Below are 12,500 nucleotides of genomic sequence, written 5' to 3' on the forward strand. Positions count from 1 at the left end.
TGACTTATCAGGCATTCCTGCTTCTCGATTCATACATAACACATCTGTTAACACACCAACGGACCCACATCTCCATGTGGTCCTGCGCCTGTATTCACCAAAGCGTCTCGGAGTAGAAGTACTGATCTGTGATCAGTTGAACCTTTTGATTGAGCTTATCCAGACAAAAGGGCCCTGATCCTAGATCAGCACTACTCTTCTCGAGATGCTCTATGAGTCCCTGTTGCGGACTGCTCTCTGTAATCGTCAGAGACATACTGTATGCAGTACTATGCATCCTCTCCTCTCTCTGAGGGCAGGTCTTATCTAACGTGGATTGGATCGGTCACAGAGCCTCCCAATGCCTAGTTCAGACCAGTCAAGTGATGTTTGATCAGTGATTTGGGGAAGGAAGTGTGCAGTGTTCACACAGGACCCCGGGTATCCACCATCTCCCTCCCGTCCTCTGGTCAGCAGCACACAAACAAACAAACGAGTCCACCATGGAAGCCCTGAGACCTGTATGTACCTCAGTCAGTGTTCATCCTCCACTGCTCTGTCGGGCCTGCTGTCCTGCTGGTACTTTCATCAACATGCTGACTATTTGTAATAAAGGAATTCTTTGCAACAGAAAGAACTGAATGTCTCCGTGTCTGTGTGTGGTCTCAAATCTCCACTTAACCCCCTTCATCTGCATGCTCTTGCGTGCTGTAAACATGCTGGTTTCCTCTCTCTCTTTCTCTAACACACACACACACACACACACACTCCCCTCCTCAGGACCAGAGATTTCCGCACTGGTTAGACGGCAAATTGCCTGTTGCAGAACACGCAGATGTTTACCGATCCGTCTCCGGTGTGCGCAGACGAGGGGGCGGCGGGATGAGGTTAATTAGCATGCCTGGGTAATTAGGGGGTGATTCTCCGCGCCGCTCAAGATCCACTGTAACCGTTGGTATCGGCGCTCCCCGCCTCCTCCACACACAGTCATTAGCAGCGTAGATGAAGACAGGAACGATGGGACCAGGCCCGCCTCTCGGGAGCCCAACGTGAGATTTGAAAGGGGCTCTGGAGGAGACAGACATTTTTTTTGCCCTTTTTTGGTGCTACCACACTGCAAAATGACAAAGGGATTAGACGTTATCAGTTGGGTGGGCTACGCCCAGGGCGCCCCCTGGTGGCTGCAGGGCCCCATGCCCGGGGCTTTGTGTGATTGTAGACAGAGGTGATTGTAGACAGAGCTGGCACTGAATGAGATGAGTCAGAATTCGGTTTATTTGTGTATTTTCACATGTGAGTAATGGGACTTGGAGGATGGTGCACAGAGGCCTCGTATAAAAGAGGCATCAAAGAAAGTAAACCTACTCTGTCTTCTTCCCGTATAGGACTCACTGCGCTCACATATCAAGCCACACACACACACATGCGCACACTTGCACATGACTTGATTGTATGTGTAGGACGCATGCACCGCACTCACATCACGCCGTACACACACACACACACACACACACACACACACACACTCACTCACTCACACACACACATTACACTCTGAAAACTCACAGTATATGTACACTGACTGCACTACTTTTGTATATTGTTCTTCTCTCTTAGCTTATCAATACATTCATAATCATAAGCCACCATGCAATCAATCAATATATAATTCAAAATGTATATCAGGAAATTAACATAAATAGCATGCATGCCTAAATGGCTCTCTTTTGTTTTTCGCACTAGCATTTGGTACTCGCTCTTTGCACTGTTCTGTCTCGACCCTGCACCCTGTCCAATGTCGTCTCAATGTTATGTACCACAACCGAAAGCAAATTCCTAGTAATGAGAAAAACTAATTATGGCAATAAACTGATTCAGATTCTCCCTTTCTCTCCTCCCTGCCTGTATCTGTCTACACTTCCCATGCTGGCCACCAGAGGGCAGTATACTTCTTTGTATGAACTTGCTCTTCCACTCCTCCCTACAACCTGAGACCACCCGACCCTAAGAACATCTGTCATGTGTGGGGTAATGATTCCAAATTGCATTCCGATTGGCTGGTTTGGATTGCCACCATATTGCTTTCACCTGTCCAGTGTACTCAGGCCTGAACAAGACTTAGGTTGTGTTCACGCTGTCCTCTTTCCTTTTCCCATAGAACCCAGGGGTTGATTTGGGACGAGGCCACAGAGACCAGCACTGGGTTCTGATTCTCCAGGTTCAGACACAGTTCTTTTTTGGAAATAAAAGGTTCTAACAGGAACCAAAATGGAGTTCTATCATTCAGCAGGTTTGTCCAACGGGTAGAACCAAAGAAACCCTTTGAAATGCCTTTGTAAGAGTGTACACTTGTCACACCTCAGCATTGATGTAGAAGGCCAAGGCTGGTGGGCAGTAAAACACCTAGTCTGCTTTTACACCCAAAAGTTCAGAGCACAATATATCACCATGGCAACCACACAGGACCTGAGGAGGAAGGACACAAATAAGTAGCAACCAGGGTTATGGAACTACTGTATATGGGGTGTGTGTGTGTGTCCATACTTAAATATGTTACCCATTACACGGCATAGCACATGTGAACTCTGAGGCCAAGCCTATAGGATTGCGTTCGCAATCATCTACACATAAGCACATGCATCAAATCTCAAACTGCTCTCTATTACACCCTTGGTCACACACACATACACACACACACGCACACACATACACGCACACACACAGCGAGCGGGAGCTGTCACTGGAGAGATAAGGGAGTCTTTGAAGGTGGAAATGAGTTTCGGCGGCTGACTGCTCCTGTCGCGGGTCACGTGACCAAATCTTCCAGTCATTCAAACACGGACAGATAAGACAGCCAGCGTGTGTGTGTGTCATTCTCTTTATAGCTTTCTCACCCCCCTCTCACCTTCTATCCCTAGTGGATGGTTAGGTTTTGGTAGTGGGTAGGTTTAGGTGTGTGTGTGTTTAGGTGTGTATGTGTGTGTGCGTGCGTGTAGCTCTTTTCCCCAGCTTTGGTTCCCAGGTGGCTTTTAAGGTGTGGTGTTGTGTGTGTGTGTGTGTAGTTTCTCTCAAGGTTCCCGAGTGTCAGCTACTGCTGCAGGCCTCAGAGTCTGGCTGTGAAAGAGTGCATTTGTGTCACAGGAGTGTGTGTGTGTGTGCGTGCGTGCGTGTTTGTATTCATGTCTGAGTGAGCGTAGCCTACGTGTTTGTACGTCTCTCTGGTGTTTGTTTGTGTGCGCATTCTCTTGAGTGAGCGTATGTGTGTTTATACGTCTCTCTGGTGTGTGTGTGTGTGTGTGTGTGTGTGTGTGTGTGTGCACGCGCGTGTTTGTGTTTCTGTCCTGCTGGCTCCCGCCCAGGCTTGGAGAGCTAATTGGAATTAGAGTAACATTCCTCAAAGGCCATTCATTTAGCGGCCGGCTGAGTGCAAACGGCTCAGCTTGCGAGAGAGAGAGAGAGAGAGGGAGGGAGAGAGAGAGAGAGGGAGAGAGACAGAGAGAGAGAGGGAGGGAGAGAGACGGAGAGAGAGAGAGACAGAGGGAGAGAGAGAGAGAGGGCCCGGCGCGCTAACAACGCTTTATTCTTTATTTTAACGAGGGGCAATCACTCGGCTGGAGAAATAAAAGCGGAGGGAGAGAGAGAGAGAAAAAGGAGGGGGGGGAGGAGGAGGAGGGGGGGAGCAATTATCTCTTTTTTCGGTGATGAGTCACGGGCATGTTTGTCTGTCTGCGTCGCCTCGGGACCATTAGAAACGCACAGTTAGAGCTTTTATTAATCACAACCGAACTCGCCGCGTAGAGAGTCTATAGTCACAGTTATACTACGGAGACCGTCAAGGACGTTGTGTACTGCGATTACGGAGAGAGAGAGAGAGAGAGAGAGAGAGAGAGAGAGAGAGAGAGATGGTAGTGTAGAGAGGCGGCGGCAGCAGCGGTCAATAGCAGAGGAGCAGACGGATGCCGGACAGTGCTGAGAGGGAGGTCAGCGGAGCTTGTCAGGCGTTTAGCGAGGGCAGGGGCAGCATCGATCCCACCTGCTAATCTGTCAGGAGTGGGGTGGAGGGCGGGGGGAGGGGGGGGGGGTCGAAGTACAGAGATGGAGAGACAAGAGAGGAGAGGGAGGGAGGGAGGGAATTGATAAAGGGGAGAGATGGATTGAGAGGCCTACAGAGACGAGGGAGACGGAGAGATAGAGAGAGGGGGGGTAAAGAGAAAGAGAGGGATTGCAGCCGATTAAGGAACACTGACAGTAGACAGGCCCAGGTTCTGCTTCCACCTAAACTATCATATCACCCCCCCCCCCCACCTCCCCCTGGAGTGATGGAGTCAACCGAGCGTGATCCTGCCTCTCCCGCCTCAGCCACAACCCCCCCCCCCCCCCCGCATGCTCCCCTCCCCTCTCCTCCGGCCCCCCTCCTCCTCCTCATGCTCCCCTCCCCTCTCCTCTCCTCCTCCTCTGGCCCCCCTCCTCCTCATGCTCCCCTCCCCTCTCCTCTGGCCCCCCTCCTCCTCATGCTCCCCTCTCCTCCTCTTCTGGCCCCCCTCCTCCTCATGCTCCCCTCCCCTCTCCTCTGGCCCCCCTTCTCCTCATGCTCCCCTCCCCTCTCCTCCGGCCCCCCTCCTCTTCATGCTCCCCTCCCCTCTCCTCCTCCTCATGCTCCCCTCCCCTCTCCTCCTCCTCATGCTCCCCCTCCCCTCCCCTCTCCTCCTCCTCCTGCCCCCCTCTCTCCTTCCCACCTCATCAGAGCATTTCTCCACCCCGAGGGTTTCGGCCTCAAGCCCACTGAGCGGAAAATGGAGGCCAGTGGAGAGAGGTCGGCACAGTTCCGTCTGGGAGGCTGGGGCTTAGTGCCGCAGCGCACGCACACACACACAGATGCACCGGCGTGAGCGCGCACACACACACACGCACGCACGCGCACACACACGCGCACGATTTTTTCCACAGTGTAGGCCAACCGATCTATCGGTTTTGTTCGTTCGATCCACACACAGTGCGGGATGTTGACGGACTCATCTTGGCATTTTGGAGGAGTGACAACGTGTGCCAAATAGGCCAAGCTTTATTGATTTCACAGTAGACGGTTCCCGTACCGCATGAAAGCGGCGGTGACTGACATTCCCTCAGAATTTCAGATTATGAAACGGCACATTAATGCCAACAGAAGGACAAACGTTTGTTTGATCAGAACCAGGGGATTATGCAAATCACGCATTCTGATCTGTGGCGCGTTAATCCCGCCGCTGTGTGCAATCCCATAAAAAGTGTCTGTGGGATTAACTGCAGATTACCCACGTAGCCCGCACATATTTAACCGATTAAAACCCTCGAAATCTGGTCTGCTCGGGAGGGGCGGACTCTGAGACCGTTAGAGGTGATTACAGTGAGTGTATAATTACTGGAAGTTTTATATACCGTTGATGTGTGTGTGTGTGGGGAGGTGGGGGGGGGGCAGAGAACAGAGATTATGAGACTCTACATGAGACTGTGCACTGTTCTTCCTGTCAGTCTGACTCAGTCTAAAGCCTCGTCATCACATCTCTGCTCAAGAGCGTTTGTAGGCTACCAATGCATCCTGGATGTGGGATGTTTGTTTTATCTACCCGTCTACACTCTTATCCTTAGGGAGAACATAAGAGAACGGCTGGGGCTGTAGGCAGCCTAACAGTATTTACTATTTAGATCTATTTCAACCGCTTCTAAACTAATGTAGTTGTTCCCCCTGTCTGTGGCATTTGGAGACAGTCATTATCCTCCTCCGCAGTCACGCCCAGCAGCTGAACACATGCTAATCAGCCGGGCGGAATAGAGACATGAGTTTATGTCTGGGTGGGGAGGCTCGTCTCTCTGCTTGTCTCTCTGGGGCGGATGGCAGATGCTGCCTGATCGGTTAGATGTTCTATCAGGATCCTCAGTTGAATCACAGTAAAGGAGACTTTAAGGGAAATTCGATTGTTATGAAAGGAAGTCCCAAAACTGTCTTCTCTGGGATCCCAAAAGCCCTGCGGCACAGGAGTATGCACAAGCGTGCGAGCGCGCGCACGCACACACACACGTACCTTTATCTCCCTCCTATTGAATAACTCTCTGATGTTTTCCATATTCCATGTGAGGGATTATTACGGTTTACCCACAATCCCCTACAGCTGATTATCCTCTGTGTTGACAGGACAGAGCTGTGCTATCTGTGGTGTGCAGCATCCTGGTGTGTTTGTGTGTGTGTGTGCGTGTGTGTGTGTGTGTGTGTGTGCGTGTGTGTGTGTGTGTGTGTGCGTATGGTGATCCAGAGGTCTGGGGAGCTGGCCAGCTGTTTCTGTCTGATAGGCTGTACACCTGGAGCTCCAGCGGTCCTGATCATCTCCGCACAGCACAGCGGCACCTCAGGTGGGAGACAGCGCTAAGCTCATTAGCCCGCTAACGCTAACATAATAACAGTGGCAAGTCAACACAGGCTACCGCTACACACGCTAGGATGCTAACAACAGACATACTCAGTCTAGCTCCCATATGGAAAGGCGTAATGGCGAATAGGATAACCACACATTCGGACGACCATCATCGCTTTCTTTGCACAATCGTGCTCGACCAATAACTGTTAATATGTTGGCGCACTTCTGCAGTTTCACTAAAGATGGTTCAGAAAAAACAACTTATTAGCATCAGCAATAATGCTTTGTGGTAGCCTACTAACCTATTCATTTTTGAGAAGTGCATCCTGGGAAGGCTCTTGTTAAGAAGTGCCGCCACCACCACCACTACTAATACAATGACAGGCTAGCACGGTACATAGTTTGCCAACATTACCACACTGAGTTTAGGCATGTAGCCTACATTGCAATGTAAACATTTCAAGGGTGTGGGTTTGTTAGGGTTAATTTTCAAATTAATAATCATTATTTTCAAGTTAATTTTAAGGACTCACTCACTTTTTGTTCACTTGGGGAATTGACCTGTAACTGGATAGTCAGATCCCCCCTGCTGGAAAAGAGGCGATGCACTGTAGACACACACACACAAACACACACAAACACAAACAAACACACACACACACACACACACACAGGTGTACTGTGGGGATAAATGGGATTAGGGTTGGGAGATTTATGATAATAATGTGTCTGGATGTTAGAGAGGGGCAGTCCGTACCTCTGGAGAGGCGATAGAGATGGAGATGGAAATGCAGAACCAGCCTACTCCGTCTTGCTCCCAAATGGATGGAGAAAAATACACAATATCATAAACACCCGAGGTGACGACCATCATCGCTATATTTGTGCGCTCGACCAATCATTCGCCTTATCTTTCCTATGTATTTTCATGCCGTATTGATGTTACGTGTATGAATGTGTACGATTAGCAGTAACCTCACTGACTGCGTTGAGACGCTGAAGACAGGCCCGCAGTGCATCCTGGGAAGGTCCTCACCATAATGCTTAGGATGTTATTTTCTTCTGCCTTTTGCTAGACGCTAACACACTCCTAGCATACTGAAGTGTTTACAGGCTAGATATGCGCACAGAATGGTTAACGTTAGGTTAGGGTGTGGGTTGGTTATGGTTAGTTTTGTGAGCCAAAGGCACAATACTCACTCTTTGTTCACTCTGGGAATGACCTGTAACCGAGTACAGTCTCTTCACAAATCCCCACTGACGTTAAAGCTGCAAGAGATACTATAGACACACACACACAGGGTGAGAACACCTTTGGTGTGCTGTGGGGATTAATGGGATTAGGGATGGGAGAGATTTATTCGAATAATCCATGTGGGTATTAGAGAGGGCAAGCAATACCTGATCAGAGGAGAAACGAGGGAGGCAGAGGGATGGAGGTAGAGATGGATGGATGGAGATAGAGAGGAGAGATAGAGGGAGGGCGGGCACTCAGGACCGTGAACACTGGCCACTTAAACGACAGAACAATTTCAGAGAAAAGACAAATTAGAAAAAAGAACATTTATTTGTCTAGACATTTCAATCAATCAACATTAGCTATCATTAAGACCATTTAGTGTTTTTTTTTCCTGGTTAGATGTGTTCCCATGTAAAAGACATACCAAACATCTCTGTTATTACTAAAGCATTTACTGTAAGAAAAAAACAAACATATGTACACTTTTTACAAACGCTCGACCAATAACAAAAATACAAAGAGGAGAAGAACCAATCGTACGATAGCAAAGGTGGGACGGAGGGGGTCGGGCGGGTGACATCAGCAGGAGGGGTGAAAGTTCGTTGTCATGATGACGGGCTGAGGTCACGGTCAGGGTTGCGGGGGTCAGAGGTCACTGGGCTGTTCAACATTCTTTGTCTGTGAAAATAAAAATGAAAAAATGCCACGGGTTCTGCGTCTTCTGAGGTTTTGATTCGTCCGTCTCTTGTTCCGCCTGTTCATTATTTTATCCTTTTCCATTATATTCTGTCCATCATTCTATCTATACATGTGTCCATCTGTCTCTCATCCCACTGTCCATCTGTCTTTTTATCTGTCCATCTATCCATCCATCTTCTGGGGTCTCCCAACCCCCCCCTGCCCCCTGCGGTGGTACAGCATGTGGGATGTTCTGCAGGTCCCAGAACAGCTGTTAAATGGCAGAGAGACAGTGGAGAGCTGCTTTGGCCGTCTGTGGCTGAGGCCCGGTCAGTCTCAGTAGATGACCTCGTAGACGGTGGCCTTCTTGTCGCCGGAGCCTGTGACGATGTACTTGTCGTCCACAGAGATGTCGCAGCTCAGGACCGAGGACGACTCCTTAGACTGGAGGAGGGGGGAGGGCGAGGGAGGGCGAGGGGGAGAGGGCGAGGGGGAGGGCGAGGGGGAGAGGGGGAGGGGGAGAGAGAAGGAGAACAGGAGAAAGGAGAGAGACATTAGGATTACGATCTTAGCTCCGATCAGTACAACGTTGACCGATTGGCCATCAGGAACGAGTGTAATGCCCCTGGTATAGTCCGAGTGTCGACTGCTAGTCTGGTATTCTGCGTACCTGGAATATGCTGGCTCCGTAGGGCGTCCTCCAGGCGTTCAGCAGGTTGTCCTTCCCTGTGCTCACAAACCATTTACCTGGGGGGGGGGGGGGGGGAGACAAGAGGCACGCAACGTTACCTGGAGGGGCTGTCCGCTCACACGCTTCTTCTCTGTAGAGAGCAGGGGTCTGGGTCAGAGAGAGAGAGAAAGAATGCAGCGGGGGAGAGAGAGAGAAAGACAGAGAGAGAGTGTGTGTTCCAGAGGGGCCAGTCGTACCACAGTAGGCGAACTGTAGGGACAGCACGCAGCTCTCGTGGAGGTGGAGCTGGTACTTGTCGGGCTTGGTGACGTGGAGGACCTCGACGTTGCTGCTCTCCATGCCCACGGCCAGCCACTCGCCTGTGGGGCAGTAGCCCAGGGAGAAGATCTACACACACACACACACACACACACACACACACACACACACACACAGACAGACACACAGACACACACACACAGACACACACAGGAGAGAGAGATACACACCATTAAAGTCATAGCAATAACGTATATATGTGTGTGTGTGTGTGTGTGTGTGTGTGTGTGTGTCAGAAGAAAGAAGAGAGGTCTGCACACTGTTTCCGAAGCTCCCCAGTGATTTATTTAAAGCACATCGTTTCGGCCAGCGTGGCCTTCGTAAGGCGCAACGCCAAACATGTGAAAGGGGTGGGGTATATATACAGGTGGAATGGGTTGAGCCCAAGTGAGGTCAAAGTTCAGAGTTCAAAGCATGTAGTATGCATGTGTGTGTCAGACAAACAAGCACACTACACAAAGTAAGTGATATGCAGACATTGTAAAGACCAGCAGAGAGAGACAGTGAGGGTGTGTGTGTGTGTGTGTGTGTGTGTGTGTGTGTGTGTACGTGCGCATGAGCTAGGATCCCAACGCCGTCAATCTCCTTATATAATCCAGACTGGAGGCTCGTTGTCAAGGGGCAGGCCTGCGTAGGACTAACGTGTCAGCTAACACAGGTGTGTGCGGTTACGTGTTGGCAAACAAAGAGTCGCCCCAGCTGCCAGTCCTAATATGACCTTTTCCCTCGGTAACTCGGTCCCTAGGTGTGCTTGTATCCTGCTTGTGGTTCGGCTGCTGATACACACTCCATTGTGCTTCGTATTCTCTCGCGGCATAATGAGATGTAACGGGAACCTAGATCAACATTACAGATAGGTCAAGTTACTCTATGAAAAGGCCTACTGTGGGTGTGTGTGTGTGCGTACGTGCGCGCGTGTGTGTGTAAACCGGGATCTATTCTGGTCCGGTGCGATGAGGGTAGGCGATAAAGTAATTGATATTATCTGACTCTCAACTTCGTAAACGCACTTAAATGCGACCTGTGTCTTTCCATTGTTATACAAAACACTGACCTGCCTCAGACACTAATAGGCTGTGCTTGATCAGGGCTCTGCCTGTGTGAATAGTAGATATTAGTAGTATGTGATAGGCTGTGCTTGATCAGGGCTCTGCCTGTGTGAATAGTAGATATTAGTAGTATGTGATAGGCTGTGCTTGATGATGGGTGTAACTCTGTAGTGTCTGTCCATGGGTGGTGGTGTCTGTTACTGTACTGTACTGTACTGTCAATGTCTATGTAATGTCCGCCTACGATGTCTATGTAAAATGTTCGTTGTTAAATGTATTGTGCTGCAGTCCTGTGAAAATGAATTTCCCCTTGAGGGACAATAAAGTCTAATCTAATCTTGATCGGGGTTCTGCCTCTGTGAATAGCGTGTTCCTAAATCAGTTTTTCCACCAGAACAATCAAGTTCTATACAGCGAAAACCAGAGGCCTTTCAATAACCTATTATGAAAAGTTATGTTATTTACGCACTGTACCTGGGACCTAACCGAATCAATGAGAACTGGCTTAGTAGACAAACCAAAATAAGACACAGGATGCCACACTGTAGAAACAGAACTAAGAACGTGTGTGAACAACACCCAGCCTGCATGTGCATGTGGTGTGTGTGTGTGAGGTACCTGTGAGGTGAGGTCGTGGTGTGTGTGAGGGTTAGGGGTTAAGGGGTCAGGGGTCAGAGGTACCTGTGAGGTGAGGTCGTGGTGTGTGTGAGGGTTAGGGGTTAAGGGGTCAGGGGTCAGAGGTACCTGTGAGGTGAGGTCGTGGTGTGTGTGAGGGTTAGGGGTTAAGGGGTCAGGGGTACCTGTGAGGTAAGGTCATGGTGTGTGTGAGGGTTAGGGGTTAAGGGTCAGAGGTACCTGTGAGGTGAGGTCATGGTGTGTGTGAGGGTTAGGGGTTAAGGGGTCAGGGGTCAGAGGTACCTGTGAGGTGAGGTCGTGGTGTGTGTGAGGGTTAGGGGTTAAGGGTCAGGGGTCAGAGGTACCTGGGAGGTGAAGTCATGGTGTGTGTGAGGGTTAGGGGTTAAGGGTCAGGGGTCAGAGGTACCTGTGAGGTGAGGTCGTGGTTAAGGGGTCAGGGGTCAGAGGTACCTGTGAGGTGAGGTTGTGGTGTGTGTGAGGGTTAGGGGTTAAGAGTCAGGGGTCAACGGTACCTGTGAGGTGAGGTTGATGTGTGTGTGAGGGTTAGGGGTTAAGAGTCAGGGGTCAACGGTACCTGTGAGGTGAGGTTGATGTGTGTGTGAGGGTTAGGGGTTAAGAGTCAGGGGTCAACGGTACCTGTGAGGTGAGGTCGTGGTGTGTGTGAGGGTTAGGGGTTAAGGGGTCAGAGGTACCTGTGAGGTGAGGTCGTGGTGTGTGTGAGGGTTAGGGGTTAAGGGGTCAGGGGTCAGAGGTACCTGAGAGGTGAAGTCGTGGTGTGTGTGAGGGTTAGGGGTTAAGGGGTCAGGGGTCAGAGGTACCTGAGAGGTGAGGTTGTGGTGTGTGTGAGGGTTAGGGGTTAAGGGGTCAGGGGTCAGAGGTACCTGAGAGGTGAGGTTGTGGTGTGTGTGAGGGTTAGGGGTTAAGGGGTCAGAGGTACCTGAGAGGTGAAGTCGTGCTGCTGTAGCTGCCGTCCCTCTCGTAGGTCCCAGGAGCGAACAGTGTTGTCCAGACCTCCGGTCCACAGCCTGGTCCCGTCGTTAGAGATGTCGATACAGCTGGCCCCGTCTGTGTGGCCCTGGAACTGCCTGCTCTCACACGCACACACACACACACACAAACACACATACACACGTACACGAACACACACATGCACACACCTTGGGGTCAGTTCAGTGCTTTTCATTTTCATGTTTCAAGCTAGTCTTTGGGGCAGGTTATCTGGTCCTGTTGCGCACGTCTCAAACTACCCCCCCCCCCCAACCACTATCTGGTTATGCAGATCCCAGATTGGTCTACATTACAGTATAGATCTGTATATACTGTGGGTCATATACTGTAGGTCTAAGTAGTACATAGTGTAGGTCTATAGGTAGTATACTATAGGTCTGGTAGTATATAGGTCTATACTGTAGGTCTGGTGGTATATAGGTAGTATACTGTAGGTCTGGTAGTATGTAGGTCTATAGGTAGTATATACTGTAGGTCTGTAGTATACTGTAGGTCTATAGGTAGTATACTGT

At 50.1% G+C, this 12,500-nt stretch overlaps 2 protein-coding genes across 4 annotated transcripts in view; one reads left to right on the plus strand and one right to left on the minus strand.

The window, feature by feature from the left end:
- mapkapk5 (MAPK activated protein kinase 5) overlaps nt 1-572 on the plus strand; it is a 12,889-nt gene extending 12,317 nt beyond the window's left edge. The window contains exon 14 of the mRNA XM_084439728.1: nt 1-572. This exon is cut by the window's left edge and continues 1,508 nt beyond it. The gene's annotated coding sequence lies outside the window, so the exon portion shown is untranslated.
- Nucleotides 573-8,622: 8,050 nt separating this feature from the next.
- The window catches only part of LOC311310790 (transducin-like enhancer protein 1), a gene marked incomplete at its 3' end in the record, with an annotated part of 18,026 nt that continues 14,148 nt past the window's right edge, over nt 8,623-12,500 (minus strand). For all 3 annotated transcript variants that reach the window (XM_084440354.1, XM_084440352.1, XM_084440353.1), the window contains exons 17-20: nt 11,918-12,065; nt 9,214-9,364; nt 8,957-9,033; nt 8,623-8,730 (exon numbers count right to left, since the gene is read on the minus strand). In XM_084440354.1, coding sequence (XP_084296480.1) covers nt 8,623-8,730; nt 8,957-9,033; nt 9,214-9,364; nt 11,918-12,065 — 484 coding nt within the window. The remainder of the gene's footprint in view (nt 8,731-8,956; nt 9,034-9,213; nt 9,365-11,917; nt 12,066-12,500) is intronic.

Source organism: Borostomias antarcticus (assembly GCF_949987555.1).
Source record: "Borostomias antarcticus genome assembly, chromosome: 6".
NCBI classification, from domain to species: domain Eukaryota; kingdom Metazoa; phylum Chordata; class Actinopteri; order Stomiiformes; family Stomiidae; genus Borostomias; species Borostomias antarcticus.